The sequence below is a fragment of the Staurois parvus genome, unplaced genomic scaffold (genome assembly GCF_062004578.1).
Source record: "Staurois parvus isolate SC_StPar_1 unplaced genomic scaffold, SC_StPar_1.0 ptg000058l, whole genome shotgun sequence".
Taxonomy (NCBI): domain Eukaryota; kingdom Metazoa; phylum Chordata; class Amphibia; order Anura; family Ranidae; genus Staurois; species Staurois parvus.
This window is the reverse complement of record NW_028317854.1, coordinates 15,151,738-15,172,820: the sequence shown is the minus strand read 5'-3', so window position 1 is coordinate 15,172,820 and position 21,083 is coordinate 15,151,738. Positions and strand designations below refer to the sequence as shown.

Sequence of the window (21,083 nt, the reverse complement as noted above, 5' to 3'; positions counted from 1 at the left end):
TTGCTGGCTGTATAAACAGTCCCAAATATCTGTGGCCACCCTTAGGCCTGTCATTGGATTGTATGGGCTGTGGGTCTGCAGCTATTTGCACAGAAATTCGCAGGTTCTTGTTGCTGGAATTTGAAAAGTGTACTAATTGCCCTTGTAAATGGACCTTTAGGGGTAACGTACACTTTAACATAACAGCCAGGCAACTAGCATTTTCAGAATTGCATTAGAAATGGCATCCTAAGTATTTTCCTCATGGCAAGTTTAAGATTTTTAAGAGCGCAGTCAATCTCTATAGAATAATATGACTCAAAACATTGATATATGCAGACTTACTCTGGTTTTTGCACATACAGTACATTACATGCATTGGTTTTCCAAGATATCCCCTTTCTACTGGATGGTTAGTATACCAAGGTCAACACCATTTAAAGTGGACACTTCTGAATTATTTCATCTGTCAGTGGCTCCATTAGTGGTTTTTCTTTTTAAAGTAGTATAAATTTCTGCAAATTTATGTTTAAGTGCCACTAGAACCAGGGGTGGGCAACCCACGGCACAAGTGGCACGCAAAGCCTATTTTGCCGGCACACGACTCCCTCCCCATCAGCAGAGTAGCGCAGTAAGGGTCAGTGAGACCCAGCTTTAGCTGCACTCATGGATTGCGGGGCGGAAGATTAGAGGGCTACAGATGTGGGACTGATTTGCAGGAGGTACAGTGGTGGGACAGATGAGCAGGTGGGTTCAGTGTTAGGACAGATGAGGACAGGGTTCAGCAGTGAGATAGAAGAGCAGGAGGGTAAAGTGGTGGAGCAGATATTCAGGGAGGTACAATGGCTGGGCAGATGAGAAAGGGGGGATACATTGGTGGGACAGATGAGTAGGGGGTTACAGTGGTGGGGACAGAAGAGCAGGGGGGTACAGTGGTGGGACGGGTGGGTTGGGTACAGTGGTGGGACAAATGAATAGGGGGGTTCAGTGGTGGGATGATCAGTTTGGGGGGTACAGTCGTGGGACAAATTAGCAAGAGGGTACAGTGATCTGAGGTGCATGAATTGGGGCTGATCTGAGGGCTGAAGGTGCAGGAACTGGGTCTGATCTGAAGTGTGAAGTTGCAGGAATAGATTGTTACAATGTTATGAAGGACTAATTTGTGTCACATTCCAAGCTGTTTGATAATAGGGGCATGTGATGGAATTAAGCTCTCTAGAAAAGAGGCTCTGAATGAAAACTAAGCAGTTCATTGTGAATATGCCAAGTTCTGTGCTAGTCTTTGTTTAGCTAACAAGCTTTGCTCGACACAAACCTGTGGTACAAATCTTGTCATTTATTCAAGCAGTTTAACGCTCAAGCAACCCATGAAATAATGACCGGGAATACTGGTGGACAGTCATTGCACTGAGACACATTCATGACAGCTAAAAAACGTGAAATGGACAAAACATCGATCTCCTCCTGGGTTGAGAATGGTTCTGCTGCTCCCACTGAGGTTCCTTCTGTGTTTTCTCAGTATGAACATAATATTGTTGCAGCCTATCTAATAACAGCAGGTATGATCTTATTCTTTTAAGACTTTGTAGATTTAGGTATTTTTTCATATTTGGATGGTACACACTATATTACAGAAGCTTTAATAATTAGAAAGAAAACCTGTTAGGGGAGACGTGGAAAGACCTAAGCTATCCCTAAAATGCAAGTTTATTAGCATGCATTGCTCAAGTATTTTGAGTCACTAACCCAGAACATGCAGATATAGACCTCTGACTGTTCTCCAGCTTTCCTGGTCTGCATACTTGTTTAAGGTCACTCAAATGGTATTGTAGCCATAGGGTCCGTATAACAGCCAGGCACATAGAATTTTCAAAAGATCCTCAATGGCAGCACTGTGATTTTAGGTTGAACTGGATTCAACCTTATAAACTATGTAAACTATAGATTCTGAATTGTTAACATAATTTTGCTATTCCAAGCTGAGGTTTGCTATGTACAGGTCAGTAAACCGCATTTAGTTAATGTTTCGTAAATTTACATTACACGTTGCTTGTTAGAGGATAGGTGACTAAGTCAAGCTGAACTTCTATTAGGCACAGACAGCTTACCGTACTATACATAAACCTTCCCCCAAAAACCCTCAGCTTTTTTAAAAAACTAGTGTTGCTAATAGATGGCAACATTTTATGAATTTTGGGTATGTATGTTACTAAGATTTATGCATAGTTTTTTATATTACAAGTTTTGAGTTTGTTTCGTTTAAATCAGTGCCAAAGGTCTCACTTTTGTTCACACAGGGGTAATAAGCATTTCAAGCAACATTGTGGTTCTGGGAATTTTTGTAAAATACAAGGAACTTCGCACAGCAACCAATGCCATCATTATCAATCTGGCATTTACTGATATTGGAGTCAGTGGGATTGGTTATCCTATGTCTGCTGCTTCCGACCTTCATGGAAGTTGGAAATTTGGATATGTAGGATGCCAGGTATTAAACATTTTGGGCATGTTTAATTATGTATAATGGTAGGCAAACTTTTCTGGAATTGTTTCCTTTGCACTTTCACAAATACTATCTTGATTTTTGTCATGTTATATACAGGTGAAACTCGAAAAATTAGAATACCGTGCAAAAGTTCATTTATTTCAGTAATGCAACTTAAAAGGTGAAACTAATATATGAGAGAGACTCATTACATGCAAAGCAAGATAGTTCAAGCCGTGATTTGTCATAATTGTGATGATTATGGCTTACAGCTCATGAAAACCCCAAATCCACAATCTCAGAAAATTAGAATATTACATGCAATCAATAAAACAAGGATTGTACATAGAACAATATCGGACCCCTGAAAAGTATAAGCATGCATATGTACTCAGTACTTGGTTTGGGCCCCTTTTGCAGCAATTACTGCCTCAATGCGGCGTGGCATGGAAGCTATCAGCCTGTGGCACTGCTGAGGTGTTATGGAAGACCAGGATGCTTCAATAGCGGCCTTCAGCTCTTCTGCATTGTTCGTTCTCATGTCTCTCATCTGCCTCTTGGCAATGCCCTATAGATTCTCTATGGGGTTCAGGTCAGGCGAGTTTGCTGGCCAATCAAGCACAGTAATCCCACGGTCACTGAACCAGGTCCTGCTGGAAAATGAAGTCAGCATCCCCATAAAGCTCGTCTGCGGAAGGAAGCATGAAGTGCTCCAAAATCTCCTGGTAGACGGCTGCGTTGACCCTGGACTTAATGAAGCACAGTGGACCAACACCAGCAGATGACATGGCTCCCCAAATCAACACAGACTGTGGAAACTTCACACTGGACTTCAAGCATCTTGCAGTGTGTGCCTCTCCATTCTTCCTCCATACTCGGGGTCCTTGGTTTCCAAATGAGATGCAAAAGTTGCTATTATCAGAAAAAAGGACTTTGGACCACTGAGCAACAGACCAGGTCTGTTTTTCTTTAGCCCAGGTAAGACTCTTCTGACGTTGTTTGTTCAGGAGCAGCTTGACAAGAGGAATACAACATTTAAAGCCCATGTCCCGTCTGTGTGTGGTGGCTCTTGATGCACTGACTCCAGCTTCAGTCCACTCCTTGTGAAAGTCCCCAACACTTTTGAATGGCCTTTTCCTGACAATCCTCTCCAGGCTGCAGTCATCCCTGCTGCTTGTGCGCCTTTTTCTTCCACACTTTTCCCTTCCACATAACTTTCTATTAATGTGCTTTGATACAGCACTTTTGGAACATCCAACTTCTTTTGCAATTACCTTTTGAGGCTTTCCCTCCTTATGGAGGGTGTCCGTGATGGTTTTCTGCACAACTGTCAGGTCAGCAGTCTTTCCCATGACTGTGATTCCTAGTGAACCAGACTGAGAGACCATTTAAAGGCTCAGGAACCCTTTGCAGGTGTTATGGCTTAATTAGCTGATTAGAGTGGGACACTTTGAGCCTAGAATATTGCACCTTTTCACAATATTCTAATTTTCTGAGATTGTGGATTTGGGGTTTTCATGAGCTGTAAGCCATAATAATCACAGTTATGACAAATTACGGCTTGAACTATCTTGCTTTGCATGTTATGAGTGTATCTCATATATTAGTTTCACCTTTTAAGTTGCAATACTGAAATAAATGAACTTTTGCACGATATTCTAATTTTTCGAGTTTCACCTGTATGTATAGGATCATAGCCATTTTCTCCAAGCAAACTCTATAATGAGGCAAGTTAGTGCTACCCACAGACAAAAGAAAGTGCTTTCCACACTGAAAAGCATTCCATTAGCAGTTTTGTTTTGTTCTTAAAAAATAAAACATGGCGTGTATTTATCATTGATTCAGTAGAAATTTGTCCAACATTTGCCATTTGTTTACCAAGATTTACTAATTCACTTTATAACAATGGTTTTCTCTCAATTTCAAACAAGATTCACCTATCAACAATTGTATCAAACAAGATTCACCCAAACATTACCCCAAGATATAATAATAACACTGTATTTTCAACATTCAAATAACATTTAATTTGGCCGCATGCAATATTGTAAAATTTGTCTGCCAGCTGCCTGCGTAATACATAGAGTGAATGTTGACAGAAACCAATAGGTAAATTCTGTTGAATCTTGAGATAAATCTTTGGGTGGAATAGTCACTCAATGTAGTGCCCAGTAAATTGTTGATAAATTTGATAAATGTACCCCTGTATGTTTAAAAACTCATATGAGAGGGTGACAGATTATTATTGTACAGATGCCTGCCAGTATATTCTAAGTATGACTGTTAAATTATCCTAGGGAAACTATAATTGTTTTTCTTGAAATTGCTTTTTTAATACAAATGTATTAATTTGTATTTCTTTCTTGTCCATTGAAAGAATCAGGAAATCTTAACCCTTCGAGTTTTACTACTGCCTACAGGAGAAATCAACACTGGCAACAAAAAACTTACCCACCATAGGACAAACACATCCACAATCAGCATGCCGCAGTTTTGTAGCAAAGTAATATCAAAAGCTCATAAGCACAGAGTGGTGGGACCTGTTGCCCTGAATAGACTTTATTTTGCGGGATAACAAAAACTCACAGCATGCCTCAGTTCCTTGTGTCTTTGGAGAGTGGATGTGTTTTTTTCAGCTCTGACATTTTCTGTTCAATTTGAAGATTTTTCTACTATCAACAGCTGCTGATAGATTCATGCCAAATATATTAAATCCTGGATATCTCTTCAAGGCTTCAGTGATTAACATTTGTGTTCAAGTTCACATAGGGGTTCACTACTCAGGTCAGGCCAGTATGTTTGAGTATTCTTTCTGGAGTTCTTGGGCCTGGGCTAAGTCAGTTCTCCTGTCCCTGAAACTGTTTTGTGTACCTAGCAGTCTTGTCCGGGGTTGAGGTTTCCTATTTTCTTTTAAAAGAAAAGTATGGTCAAAGCTTTTTGGACCATAATTCTCATGTTGATCACAGGAGTGCACTTACTAGTACTCTTCTGTGACCCAGAATCAGCCGACAGTGGGTTAAAGCTTGCAGTTGTCTGACTTCATAGACCACCTCCAGGCTCTGGAAGATCCCTCTGTCCAGATGCCTGATTGGCAATGTGCTGCTGAAAGTCTGAGCCATCTGCTCTCACCCCCTCCCCAGCCCAGTGCTCCTGTAAAAACTGGATGGGCAGAACAGAGTAGTGACTGACAGTCACCGATTTCTGCTCAGAGCTGACTGAGAACTGAGAGATCAGCAGGCATGTAATTGCTCAGTCCTCGGTCTTCGAGCTGAACCTCAAACTTCCCCTTTCATTTCAGCTGTGACTGTCTGTTAAATGCTTCCCGATTTTTCTCATGCAAAGATCTCATGTCAGACACCTTGGTTAAGGGTGCTGGGCTTTGAAATTATTGTATAAGAAACATTTATTATGCATGATCTTTGGGGGACAATGGGCTCCATTCACAAAAGCAAATCGCATGCAGAATTTAGGTGTGTTCCCAAATACCGCATGCAACCTGAAAATGTCAATTCACTATTGCTTTATGAGGTATTTACCACTTAAAACAAAAATGCTTGGTAAATACCACATCAAACATGAGTTAAAGTCATTTCACAAAAGGAAATAAATACATGCGCTGATTAAGTGGTGGTCCCAACATGCAATAGTTAAGGAGCCAGCAGCCGCCGGTATCTTCAACAACCAGTGAACAACATGATTGTTAAGGAGCAGGTGGCCTCCAGATCCTGTCTCCCCATGTGAATGAGTATGGGGTATTAAATTTTTTTTAAAAATTGTCCCCCGGTGTAGATCCAACATCAATCATGGGAACACCGCTAGCCAACCCGAAAAAGAGAAAAAAAAGTCAGCTCCCAACAAAGGCTCCCGCTGAATGATAGCTCCGCCGCCTCCCGCTGCTAAATAAACTAAGGGACAGGTCCACCTAGTGACGCCACTGGCGTTCATCATGATTGACATTGGATCTATATCAGGGGACAATTTTTTTTGCCTAATTTTTCAATTCTGTCGAACCACAGTGTTGTAAAGTGGCTAAATTATTATTTTATCTCTAGAGTAAATACCCTTTTTATGCATGCTAATATTCTGTTAGCTTTGCTTGCTGCAGCTTGGCATTACATGCCATTGCTGAGTCTGTCATCTACTATCACCCCCAGATTTTTTGCCATCCTGGATTCCCCCAGAGTGCATGTAACTTGCATTCATATTTTTTGCCCCCAAGTGCATCACTTTACATTTTGCAACATTAAACCTCATTTGCCATGTATTTGCCCACTCTTTAATTTTATTGAGGTCCTCTTGTCAGGTTTCAATATCCTGCTGTGACTTTATTGTCCTACTTAGCCTTGTATCATCCGCAAACACTGAGATTAAGCTATTTATACCAACCTCTATAAAATTTATGAAAAAAATTAAAAAGCATTGGTCCCAGGATGGAGCCCTGGGGTACCCCACTTACAACTCCACACCAGTCTGAATAAATGCTTTTAATCACCACCCTTTGGACGTGCCCCTGTAACCAGTTTTCTATCTATTTACAAAACCCTCTGGTCCATGCCTACAGATCTGTTTGTAAATTAAGCATTTATAATGAACTGTATTGAATGCTTTAGCAAAATCGAGGTACACCACATCCACTGCCCTTCCTTCATCTAGATGGTTTGGCAAGAATGACCTTTCATAAAGCCATGCTGATTACTAGTAATGATGCTGTTTTCATCAGTAAAATCTTAGATATAGTCCCTTATTATCCTCTCCAATAGTTTACATACTATTGATGTTAGACTGACTGGCCTGTAGTTTCCAGGAATGTATCTTTACTCTTTTTAAAAAATAGAGATCTGTGTTATTTGTAATTACTAGAAGCCGGGGCATCCACCAATTGGCACATGAAGTTGTCCTGTAGCACAATTAAAAATTGACAGGCCTTAAATGAATTTGCTGTTCCTTCTGCCCAGTCAATATCTCGATAGTTGAAGTCCCCCGTAATGATGACATTGCCCTGCCGCCATTTCTACCTTTGACAGGAAATCCAACTCCTCCTCATCCTTCTAGGTAGGGTACCTGTAGCATACCTCCGCTATTAATTTCCTGCTTATTTGTTCTCTTTGAAGCTCCACTCATAGGGACTCCACCTCCCCCTTGCCCCATTTGCAATGTCATCCCTCATGTTCACAAGCAAATCATCCTTGATATACAGGCATACTCCCTCCTAATCTTCTACTCCCCCTGTCTCTCCGATATACCTTAGATTCATTGCTACTCTGATTCATTTAGCTGTATATGTGTATGCAACCTCATTTATTTATTTCCTTTTGTGAATTGACTTTAACTTCTGTTTTATGCAGTGTTTACCGAGTGTTTTTGCTTTATGAGATAAATACATAAAGCAATAGTAAACTGACATTTTCAGGATCGCATGTCAGCTTTTGTGAATGGTGCACAGTGTCCCTTAGGATCGATTCTAGATGTTATGTTTCTAGGATGCTGCCAATGGCAAAGGTGCTCTTTTTTCCCTCTTAGCTTAGTTCCAACCATCAGTCTTAGAATTTCTTAGACGCGCCTTCCTCTGCATGAAGGTGGGCTCCCACTTTCTGTGGAGGGAGGGATATTCATTAACCTTTTATGACTGTTTACACACTTTCTATCTCTGATGCTTGGGTTCAGGAAAATATTTTCAAGGGCTACACACAGGAGTTTCCAACATTTTAGCAGATCTCAATTGAGTGGTCTCGGGTCTTCTGTCCCTAGGTGTCCTTGTCCCAGTTCCTGTGACAACACAGTTTCTAGGACATTTTTCTAGAATTTCCTGTCAAGGTGCACTCTGCTAGATCTGTGAGCTCTCTTTGGCATCAAGCAGTTTTCCCAGATTTACAAGGCTACCACCTGGTCTTCTTTTTCTTTCCCCCCTCATTTTTCTAAGTTCCACCAGGTGGATGTTCAATCTTATAATATAAAAAAATGTGCCAAAATTTATACCACTCACCCCATAAAATACCTATATTTGCTTATAAGTGTTCAAAATATATAAAAAAAAAATAAAAAAAAATAAATATAAATCCAAAATTATGAAAAAATAATAAAATATATAATTCCAAAAATTATATAAAACATACAGTATATAAACTTATTTTTTTTGGACTTTTTTATATATTTTGAACACTTATAAGCAAATATAGGTATTTTATGGGGTGAATAGTATACATTTTGGCACATTTTTTTATATTATTGTTTCACATCTTCAAGGGTGAAGGTGTTATTTGTGTTATGGGGATTTAAGATTTTGTCTTAGTTGAATCTTTGAATTTTTTGAATTATTTGATATATGGATGTTCAATCTTCATTTGATACCAGCTTTGGTTGCTCATTGAGCTGCAGACAGTCTCCAATTTTCTATTGTTTTTTTTTCTGTTAGTTTGTGTTCTGTTACCTGCTCCCCAGTTGGACTGCTTTTGGATGCATTCCAGAGCACATGGAATTGGATGACATGTTAAATGATTTTCTATGGAGGACGTTCACATATATACAGTCCAAATACAGTGCGTTGTCAAAAAGGGTCATGTGCATGTTTGGAGTGGTGCAATGTAAACCGCTTGTGAGATGCTTATCTGTTCAAATACAATGTGATTCCATTTTGTACTCAACATAAAATCCTTTTCTTGGAGTCTATTGAGGGACACAGGTCTGCCCTTGTTACTTCTTTGTTACAAAACTGAGGCATGTTGGTTGTGGGCATATTTATTCTGTTCTGGCTAAGGCCTCATGTACACTGCTGCTCATAAACGTGAGTTTAGGAGCTTTTGGCTTTTTTTGTCAAAGCCCCTGAACTCAAATCAATAAAAGCCTATGGGGTTTATTTACTAAAGCTGGTTCACTCAGAATCTTGTGCACTTCTGCATAGAATCCAATTTGCTTCCAGGTTTTATTGCTAAAGCTTAATTGAACAAGCTGAGGTTAGAAGCTGATTGGCTACCATGCACAGCTTCACCAGCTTCTGTTTGCTTTTAGTAAATAAACCCCTATGTATCCATGTACACATAGGCTTTTACCAGAGTTTAGGAGCAGCAGAGTTTAGGGGCAGTAAAACGTTCCTTTTCTGAACGCAGAATCATCATGTTCAGGAGAGGAACGTTTTGGCCAAAAAACGCTAAACGTTGCAAAAACACATGTAAACGTTTAGCACTTGGGCATTTATCCATGTGAATGGAAAATACTCTGGCCAATCAAATGAATAAACGTCCAAGCACTAAACGCGGTTCCGCGTTTACATGCATTTTTGCCGCGTTTAGCGAGTTTCTGCTGCCCGGAGAATTTAACGACTAGGTGAGTTCATGTGTACATGAGGCCTTACAGTCTTATTTTTTTGTTGCTAGTTTCCATTTCTCCTGTCAGCAGCAGTATAATTCGGTTGGTGAATGGAGAGTACAAAAATCCTATTTTTATATATTTAAGACTTTATTTTACAAATAATCATTTAATGCAGGTGCTTCTGTGTACTTTAGTAAAAATTGAGATGAATCTCATGTGAGCCTGAAGAGAGGGAAAGTTCATCGCTACTCTACCTCATTTAGCTGTATATGTGTATGAAACCTCATATTCTTCTATTGAGGTCTATTCACAATATAAGCTACACACAATAGTAAGTCTTGTTATTAGATGGCTCTGAATGGTTCATATGCTTTACGCAATATTTGATATTTACCTGGCAAACACCATTATATGTAAAAATATATATATATTATTAATCTATTCCGTGATAAATTAATAAATATAGGTTAAAAAAAAACCTACACCCCTTGTACATGCAAAGAAAATGACAAAAAACATCCAAATTTTAAGTGCACTGATTAATTTTTGCATCTTATGCTTTGTGGGCCTTTGTCACTAGATGGCTTTAAAGCAGTGGTCTCCAAACTACGGCCCAGGGGCCGGATGTGGTCCTTTGCTTGCCCTTATCTGGCCCTTGGGGCACTTTTTCTCCCACTGATACAAGACACTATTCCTCCCACTGTCAGCAATAAGGGGGCATAATTCCTGCTACTGACATCAAAAACAGTCACTATTCCTGTCACTGAAACAACTCACGGGGCCCTATTCCTCCCATTGACTCCAACAACGGGGCACTATTCTTCCCACTGACACCAAGGATGGGGCACTATATCTCCAACTCAGACCAAGAATAGGGCGCTATTCCTCCCCTAATGCCAAAGATGCATTGTTTACTCCCAATGGCGCAGGACAATTTCTTCTCCCAATGGCTAGTCTATAGGCTATAGACTATGGCTATAGTCGTCACCCCCCCCCCCCCCCAAAGTCTGAAAGCCAGTAAACTGGCCCTTTGTTTAGAAAGTTTGTAAGCAAGGATACTGGTTTATAAGCATTTTTATTCTAAAAACTGGATACTATTATTCATTGTTTCCAGGAATTATCATGAATTTTTTTTTCTGGTTTGTAATGGTGTTATCCTGCATTTCTAGAACTAATAAAACCAAGATGAGTTAATGTTTTTTTTTTTTGTATGCTGCATGAGACCTGTATGGCATTTCTTAAAAAGTCATGATGATTTTTTATGCTTTGTGTTTATTTGCAGATCTATGCCTGCTTGAATATTTTTTTTGGCATGGCAAGCATTGGACTGCTGACTGTGGTTGCTATTGATCGATACCTGACTATCTGTAGACCCGACATAGGTACTGATTAGGATCAAATTGTGAATATGGGAGTAGAGATTTTCTTCTCAGTTTACTCCCAGATTTGTAGTTCATATTTTTAGTACATGTAAACATGATGAGCTTGGTGTATGAGAGCTTCTGAAAGAACATTCAGTGCTACCTACTACAGTAAGCAACCCTAAGCAATACAAGCAGTATTTAAAGTAGATCTAACCCAATCTCTAAAATATCGTCATTTATTTGAAAGTCAAGTTAATTTCATAGGTCATAAGTAAATCTGAAGCTTCTAATAAAATATTACCTTGTAATGCTGCCACATACGTCCTTGTTCAGACACCTCCTGTCTCCTAATTGTACTCCTGTGTTGTAATCATGCCACATGCGGTTTCAGTGGAGACTGCAATCATTTATACCCATGCTCATTGTGCAGGTTTTCTGCCTTTTTTAACTATTGTCACCAACAAGAAGCTTGTCCAGAGCAATGACATGCCGTTGCCACTGGAGCACATAAATGTTACCGAAAGTGACAATAAAGAGGCTAAAGGGGAATAGCACCACTGGGATGAAAAAATGTAAAAACTGTATCTTGTATAAGAAAAAACTGGCAATTGTTTTATGATACACAGGGCATGAGTAAACTAAAGGTGGTCCAATTAGGATTTAGATCTACTTTAGTTCAAGAATCTTATAACTAAGGTATTAGGTTAAATCTGTACAGGCAGAGACCTTATTTGTTTTTGCCCATTTTTTAAAGTTTACAAATGTTTAAAAACTGTTTTATATCATTAAAAAAAACATTTATACAGAACCAATATTTCGCAAATAAACATTCAATGTGTATGTAAACTCTAAATCAATGTTAAAGCAGAGCTCCACCTAAAAGGGGAAGTTCCACTTTAAGGCTTTGTCCCCTGCTCCCTGTTAATGATTGGCACCTTTGGGGAGCGGGGGGGAGGGGGCACCTGAATTTGTCAGGTATCCGCTCCCACTTCTGCTGCAATCGCCTAGGTAATCGGAAGCAGTCCTCCCCCCCCATCCTTCCCTGTAGTCTTCTAGGACACATGACAGGTCCCAGAAGAATACGGGACCATTCACAAAGCGCAGTGCTACTCGCACATGCACAATGGGCACCTGGCTGTGAAGCCACAAGCTGTCACAGCCGGGTGTCCACATTGAAGATACCGGCACCGAGGAGACAGGATGGTTGGTCAATTCCGGCCGGTGTGAGGACACCGCCGGATCGAAGGACAGGTGAGAGTCCGTTTTTTAAAAGTCAGCAGCTACAGTTTTTGTAGCCACTGACTTTAATTTTTTTTCAATTCCGACTGGACCTCTGTTTTAAGCTTTGTCTTTTTTTTTTTTTTTTGTAAATCTGTGGCAAAGTTTCTAACCTGGAGATTAAGAGCATTGGTGTTGTCAGACTGCCATATGCACTTCAGTTTGCCATTGGGCTGCCTAGCAGGCATGCAGGAGACATGCACAGGCCTAATAGGCAGCACTTCGGTCAACTGAATGAGTGTACATGGCATCCTGACAATACTGCTGCTAATGAAAACAGGAATTGCTGTTACCGGCAGAATCTCCAAACAAGAATCTTCACAACAGATTCACAAAAATGATTTGCTAAAAATTAGTATATAATGAGGCATGGTTACGAAAATATTGAAAAAGTAGATTTTGAGTTTACATACACTTACATTCTGGAAACAAAACAAAAAACTAAATGTACAAAGCACATTGGTTTAGAATGAGAGAGCCCAGCACTGCCTGCATGCCTAAGAAAGCCCAGCATGTTTTGCTTGTTTGTCTTTTGTTTTGGACTAAGACATATGGTGCTAACTCAGAGTTCAGCAATAGTACATAATCTGAGTGTGTAAGAAAGCAGAGAGAATGGTGATTGATAACACTTATAGTATACCTCACCAGGCTATCAAATACATTGCTAATGGTAAATACATTTTCTCTGCAGGAAGAAGAATAACAAGCTATCATTATGCAGCCATGATTATTGCTGCATGGTTAAATGCCGTTTTCTGGTCTGTCATGCCTATTGTTGGATGGGCAAGCTATGCTCCAGACCCTACTGGAGCCACGTGCACAATTAACTGGAGGAAGAATGATGTGTAAGAATGATTACATTACAATGATACAACATAATATAATTACAATACACATTGATTGTCATTGATATAAAACATTACAAGGATTACATTACATAAGCATTAAGGATGATCAAAAGACTTTTACCAAGGTTTTGGTAATAAGTATGCATTATTGTTGTGATTGTTCAAGATTTTCTGAGATTTAAAGGGTCAATCCCTCCAAATATGAGATGTTAGTTGTAGGTGGAGACTAGTGGGCTATATCAGCCTCTGCTCAAACAGTGAAATGTCTCTGTTTCAAGAGATCCCATGCTGCATCTGTCTCCCGCCATCTCTAAGGATGAGAACTGAGCGATCAAACACCGTTGATTGCTCCATTCTTCCTGTCACTCTGAGCAGAGAGCAGTGACTGTCATCCACTGCTCTCTGCTGTGCCTCCCCTGAGGGCTCACTGGAGCACTGAGCTTTGGAGGGGGCAGGAGCAGCTGGTTTAGGCTCTTAGAGAATTGCTGAGAGACTGAGCCAGGTGTTGGTCCAGGGATCCGGGTGGATCCCAACTGTAAAGTTGGGATTTTTCCCCAGCCTGGGCCAGTTGAGTAACTTCAGCCAACAGCGGGCTAAAATCCGCTGTTGGCTGAAGTTACTCAGCTAGCCCAGGCTGGGGAAAAATCCCAACTTTACAGTTGGGATCCACCCAGATCCCTGGACCAACACCTGGCTCAGTCTCTCAGCAATTCACAGGAGTGCAGAACGAACTGCACTCCTGTGGTCCGTAGGAGAAGTACAGCTAAACGAGCTTTGGCTGTACTTCTACTTTAAAACTGCTGTTTTGAGGAGCACTGGCCCCTATGCTCCAGAGACTTGCTCATTCTCCCAGCAGCGCAGCTGAGCTGGGTGCTGGTCCAGGCTTCTGGGTGGTCTTTTCAGAGCCTGGACCGGCTCTGTGACATTAGCCAAAGGCGGGATTTAGAATTTAAACTTTATAGCTTAGATGAATACAATATTTACCCTTTTATGTCTGTTTACATGTAGGATTATCATGTATAGCTGTTATTGTGCAGAATTAATGTTTCCATTGATTTGTGGACACTTCTCTTGCAGGTCCTTTGTTTCATACACAATGACTGTGGTTGCAGTAAACTTTGTGGTACCTCTGATGGTAATGTTTTACTGCTATTACAACGTGTCCATCACCATGAAAGGGTATGGCAGCGGCAACAGCCTAGGGGGTGGCAATGTAGACTGGTCTGATCAGGCCGATGTCACGAAGGTATGGTTTTAATACCGAGTAATACAGTTTTTATTTTTTGGTCTTTTTCCTTTTGTTAATTTGTCCAACAACAACAGACTTTTTCATGCTAAAGTGAAAATAGAGCTTTGCAAAGTATAACTAAAGATAAAACTTTTTTTTTAGTTTTGGATAAAGTGGAGAGGGGGTTGAAGGCTTATCAGTTTTTATTGCTGTCTGTGCTCCCATTAAGGAGACTCACCCTCTCTATTTGTCCTGTTTACTATTATCATTGAAAGTAAAGGAAAACACCACATTTTGGGTTGTCCCCAGTAAAGTAATAGAGGGGACATCTTCCAATTGGGACACCAGCTCTGGTGATCTGGGGGTCCCCAAGGAATTCTCTCCATTTATAGGGATTTCCTCTCACTTCTTGTGTTCCTGTGGCTATGGGACAAGAAGTGAAGGGAAATATCTGCAATGGGATACAGATGGCAAAAAAAAAAAAAATCTGACAGGGTTTATAACCCTCCTTTGCTCTATCAAAAATGAAAAGAAGTTTTGCTTATAGTTATACTTTAATTAAAGTAGAATAATTACAATGACAAAGCGCAAAATCACTGATTGCACAAGTATACCATCCTTTTAATATGACACACCTAAATTAAAACTGGACAAGCCAATTCTTTCTCAAAGTCACATAATTAGTGAAATGGAAGATCACCTGTATATAGTCAAGGGATTACAAGTGATGGTAGTATAAATGCACTATGTGCTTCAGCATGCTCTGACCCCACTTTGTCATTTTACATGGCCTACCACTTCGTGGCTGAGTTGCTGTTGTTCCCAGTTGCTTCCACTTTGTTATAATACCAATAATAGTTGACTGTGGAATATTTAGTAGCAAGGAAATTTCACGGATGGACTTATTGCACAGCTGACAACCTATCACGTTACCACGCTTGAATTCACTGAGCTCCTGAGAGCAACCCATTCTTTCACAAATGTTTGTAGAAGCAGTCTGCATGCCTAGGTGCTTGATTTTATACACTTGTGCCCATGGAGATGATTGGTACACATGAATCCAGTGATTTGGAGAGGTGTCCCAATACCTTTGGCAATATAGTGTATGTCGAAAGCCACTTCCCTGTAACAGTACTCTTCTATGAGTTGTCTATGGAGAAGAGCAGAAAAGGAATTAATTAGACAATGGCAAAAATCAGGACTTAAAATACTGGTTTATGAGAAACAGGGCGTCACATTGACTAAATGTTGATTTATTGTGCCAAAATAGCAATTCCACACCAATGTGATTTGAACAGTGATATAAAGATGATCGCAGGATAACAAATGTCTAAGATGACTGTGCATTAGTACTCATAGGAGATATAAGAAACCAGCATGTGATTTTATGTATCATCAGATAACTGAAGCTCAATACGTTTTTATTGCAATTGGCCTTTAAAGAGAAATGTTTTCCCATTTGTTTGTCTTGCAGATGTCAGTAGTAATGATTGTCATGTTTCTGGTGGCCTGGTCTCCCTATTCTATTGTGTGCTTATGGTCATCCTTTGGAGATCCTAAACAAATTTCACCGGCAATGGCTATCATAGCTCCTCTGTTTGCTAAATCCTCCACTTTCTACAACCCATGCATATATGTCATTGCTAATAAAAAGTAAGTATTGGAATTTCTTTAATAACTTCATATCACTATTTATTTCATAGGCTTTACTCTAACTATTTTTTTCTTCATAAATTCTCTTAAATATACAACTTTTAAATGTTATGTATTATTATTAACCATAGTTTTTATTGGATGTGCCCAGGAACAGACTGGCCTGTTTGTCCTTTATTGCAAGCAGTCATTGGTTAAAAGTTGAGGGCTTTTTTTTTTTTTTTTTAGAAATCATACTTACCTAGGTAGGTGCAGCATCGGTCCAGTGCTTCATCCGTTTCCCACTGGCTCTAAGACTGAGAACTGAGTGATCAAAGACCACTGATCGCTCAGTTCTCAGTGTTGCGTGAACACAGAGCTGGTGATTGTCTCTGCTCTGCCCCCTGTGCTCACTGGAGTGCTGGGCTGCGGAGGGGAAGGGAGTGGTTGGCTCAGGTTCTCAGGACCAGGTGCTGGTCCAGGGATCTGTGTGGATCCCAAATTTAAATTTGGGATCTTTCCCCAGCCTGGACCGGCTGAATGGCATCAGCAACAGCGGACTTTAGCTCGCTGTCAGCTGAAAACGGGTTAAAGGAGTGCAGAATGAACTTCCACAGGTGAAGTACAGCCAAAAAGGCTTTGGCTGTACTATTCCTTTAAGCTGATAAAAACTACTAGACTCATATGTTGATCTGTCACATACTGTATAGCAATATATTTTGTTTGCTCTTGTATATATACAGTGTATTCCTAAATAAATGATCTCTTTACATTTTACTACAGGTTCAGGCGTGCAATACTTTCCATGGTGAGATGCAAGGCACGTCAAGAAGTAAATCTTGATAACCAGTTTGCAATGAGTGTCTCCCAAAATCCTTTAACAGCTAACACATAATCAGTATGAAATGATCTGTTTATTCGGAGACTTTTTCTATGTGAAATATCTTCACAAGGATGTGTAGGCAACAACTGGTAAAAAGTGAATCATGGAATCAAGGATATACAAGGCACCAGCAGTTTCACCACTACAATCTCAATACTCCTCTTTTATACTTACATGAAATAAATTTATCTCAAAGTTCCTAATAAAGATGAAATTCATTCTATATTGATTTTTGTTGCTTTTAGAAGTGACCAATAATTCCGTTGTTAATAGTAGTATTTGCTCTTGCTAAGACATCCCCCAGAATTTGTATTTCATTGGAACTCATAACAACAAAGCCACACTTAACGTGTATGTAAAGGCAAACAATTTTTCATTTTTCTTGTGAAGTATTGCATTTGGAATTGTTAGGCACCCCAATTTTTAATGCTCTGTGTCTCCACTGGGGAAATTTACCACTCTATTTCTCCTGGTGACCATGGTCACTGAGACAGAAATTAAAGCGGAGCTCCACCCAAAAGAGGAAGTTACGCTTTAAGGACTGCTCCCCCGCTCCCCATTAAGGATTGGCACCTTTGGGGGCGTGTACCCGAATTTGCCAGGTACCCGCTCCCATTTCCAGTCCGATTGCCTAGGAGATCGGAAACGGTAGGTGTCCTCCCTCCCTCCCTGTAGTCTTTTGGGACATGTGACAGGTCCCAGAAGACTACAAGACCCTTCATGAAGCGCAGCGCTACTCACGCATACGCAGTTGGTACCAGGCTGTGAAGCCGCAAGCTATCACAGCCGGGTGCCCACACTGAAGATGTCGGCCTCCTGGAATATTGTAGCTGCTGACTTTTATTTTTTTAACAGGGTGAGTGGAACTCCGCTTTAATGGGGAAATCCTACTTTTTTGAGTTGTCAAGAGAATAGGAGCTGAGAGGGAATCTTAAAGTGAGAACAAATGTTCTGATTGCAACTGCCTAAGAGGGGAATCCCCTAAATTTCTTCTTGTTTCCTGTTATGTCTCCAGGTTAGAAAGTGAAGGGAAATCTCCCCAGTGGGACACAGACAGCAAAAAAATAACATGATGGGTTTGAACACTCCCTCATTCATTTCAAAACTAAAATAAAATATTTGGCTACACAAACACTTTCAAATCAAATGCCAGGGGGATATTAACAAAAACACCAATGAATGGATTTCTATATTTATTAAAAATCGATTAATGTTTTTTATATGCAAAAAAATCAAAAGCAAAGTGTCGCGTTCCACTACCAATGGGGATGAAAAATGTAAATGATATAAAGTGTATAAACATACATTTATAAAGAAATATAAAAAATGATATTGAATTAAATGAAATAAATTAGTCCAGCATCAATTAAACAAGTGATAGTGCAATCATGCTGCTGCTGCTGCTGCTGCATGCATGTCTTTGAATAAACCATGATTTTAGTGTATCTTCTAATGGTGTAATATGAGATAAATATCGTGTAGTCCACCAATCTTAAATTGTGTGCACCAGTTGTGCTCTCATCTGGCGTATATGACCAAACCATTAAGTGAGGTCATAAAGGCTTGTGTCCCTTTAATTGGACTCAGAGATGAACAGACGTATATATCTCTATTTCCTAGATGGATGGATTAAGTTTTTCCCTTTTCCCAGCAGGGGGTCTCGTCGCTTCCTAGGGACCTTTTTCCTGGAGGTGGATGGATGGAGGGAGTTATCCCTCTTCCCACTAGGGGGTCTCTTCACTTCCTTAGGATTGTTTTTAATCATTTTAATTTTTATCGTCATTTCATTCAAAACACTTGGTGTAATTTTTATGAATTAATTGTTTTTTACAAATTCACATAATTTATATTTTATTCACATAGAGTATATACTATAGTAGCTCACAAGAACCACGTTTTATCATTTTTTATATGCAACCAGTATTAATAGATAGATAGTGTAAAAAGCAAGGGGAATCAGTAGAAGCCAGTCAGTTGTCCGGTGTGCACATGTGGTTACAGGGAACATGCTGGCAGGAGATTTCCATATATAAAATTACAGATTGAGGGCACAGAGGTAATCTAACTATGCTGCTTAAAACGGAACTACACTCCATCAAAGCACCACAAAGCAAAAATGTTATTTAATTAATGTTTAATATTCAAAGCAAACTTCCCCACACAGCCAAGTCTCCATACTTTATTTTGCTACAAAAATCACTTTGGAAAACACCCCAAGTATTTCTGATCGTGGTCACCTAAAGTATGGGCAGAAGATTCATGTTAGCATTGACTTCCTGGAATCCATCAGCCCTTAGTTCAAGCATACAAGGAGGAGGGCTTGCTTATGAGAAAACCCCTCCCCCCCCAGAAGACTTCTGGGATGTATGACATAATATGCCTAGGCAAGAGACAAGGAAGTAACTAAAGAAATAGTTTAAACCAAGTAAATATGATATAGGTTCCTATCTATTTACAGAGGCGTCCCTAGGGTTGGTGTCACCCGGTGCGGTAACACTTGTGACACCCCCTCCGACGTTCCCCTCATAATGGATCGGATCTGTGGATTGAGCATAATGGATTGGACTCCAATCCATTATGCTCAATCCACAGATCTGATCCATCCTGTGGGGATCATCGGCTTGCTTTACAGCTTACCTTTTCGTGGAGCGGGTCCAGTGTCACCCCATGCGGTAGGTGTCACCCGGTGCGGCGCGCACCCCCCGCACCAGCCTGGGGACGCCACTGTCTATTTACTAATGCTGCTGTCAGCATAAGATTGTCAATGTTGATTGAGAGAGTGAAGTTCCACTTTACCTGCAGCAAAAAAAGGCAATTCATCAGCCTGGCTGTCCTGTGTGGTAGAAATGTGTAAATCAGGAGTGGGAATACAGAAACTCAAATCTTATACCTGGCAAGACAGCTCCCAAATAGGTCTCACGACTGTGTATTTATCTGTTTGTCTGTATTTTAGCTTTAAAATAATTGATTGTTAGAGTGTGTGGTTTGGTGGAGACATGTAGGCTAAAGCCACTCCTTATAGTTCATTTACTTGGGCTGGTCAGGAGTAGTGGCGATCCTTTCCTGTTTTCATTGAAAGTTGTTTGGTCTTTTTGGTTCCTGAACAAACTTTTAACATTGCCCAAATGCAATACAATAAAAACTACTCTGGAACATTAAAGTTTCTTACTTATTTTTATCCAATATTTAATAGCTTTAATTAGCAAATACAAAATTATGGTGACAGTAAATAGCAAAGAGAAGAAGGATGGATGAGAAGAAGGGAGGAGTAGTGGAGAGGGAAAGAATAGCTAAGTAGAAGGGAGGACAATTAGGGAGGGGATGGGTGAGGAATGAGGAAGGACAAGCTAGGAGGAGAAAGATGGGTGAAAAGGAGGGAGGACAAGCAAGGATAACAAGTATGGAGGGTGAATCATTATTGAGGACCAGGAAGACTAATAAGAAAAGAGGGCAAAAATTGAAGAAACGGAGGCATGACAAGCAGAAAGGAAAAGGCTGGCAAGAAGCAGGGATGACAAGTTGGGTGGAAAAAGACAGCTAAAAGCAGAGATGATGTTGTTAAAAAGATTGGATGATAAGTGGGGTAGAGAAGGACCGCTGAAAATCAGGTATAACAAGCATGGCTATAACCCCGTACACAGAATGAGAATATCGGACAAATGATCGTCCATTTTTTTTTTTTGCATGCTAGTCTCATCATATCAAAAATTAAAAGGTTACTAAAATTAGGAAAATTCTTGTACGACGTTGTGTATTGTAATGTATTTGTATTGTATTTTCAGACAAAAACTGAACTGATTAAACAAACATTCTGGAATAAAATTAGACCAGATGTCTGTAACAATATTCTCTGCCCACTTTCATAGCTAATTTTCAAAGTACAGTACACTATGATGGATTGATATAAATTCCCCTCACTTTGGAGAGATTGTCTTTGATTTCCTGTTGCACTTTCAGGACAGAAAGTAAAGGGAAACCTCCCTAATGGGATACAGGCAGCTCTCTATGAATAGAGGACAGATGGATGAATGAAAGGTCTGCTTCCTCCATTCATAGTATATTTTTTTCATTCATAGCTATA

The 21,083-nt window shown here is 40.0% G+C and overlaps 1 protein-coding gene across 1 annotated transcript; it reads left to right on the top strand.

The window, feature by feature from the left end:
- The first annotated feature begins 1,236 nt into the window (after window positions 1-1,236).
- Window positions 1,237-20,162, top strand: RRH (retinal pigment epithelium-derived rhodopsin homolog). The gene is made up of 7 exons (XM_089668514.1): window positions 1,237-1,538; window positions 2,277-2,467; window positions 11,052-11,151; window positions 13,103-13,256; window positions 14,337-14,505; window positions 15,962-16,140; window positions 16,903-20,162. Exons 1-7 carry the CDS (start codon window positions 1,400-1,402, stop codon window positions 17,012-17,014), a joined length of 1,044 nt encoding a protein of 347 aa, XP_089524640.1. The 5' UTR covers window positions 1,237-1,399; the 3' UTR covers window positions 17,015-20,162.
- Window positions 20,163-21,083: the final 921 nt, after the last annotated feature.

Coding starts and splice junctions, on each gene's coding strand:
- RRH (XM_089668514.1), top strand. CDS start 1,400: ATGACAGCTAAAAAACGTGAAATGGACAAAACATCGATCTCCTCCTGG. Junction 1,539..2,276: donor AGCCTATCTAATAACAGCAG/GTATGATCTTAT, acceptor TTGTTCACACAG/GGGTAATAAGCATTTCAAGC. Junction 13,257..14,336: donor AACTGGAGGAAGAATGATGT/GTAAGAATGATT, acceptor CTTCTCTTGCAG/GTCCTTTGTTTCATACACAA.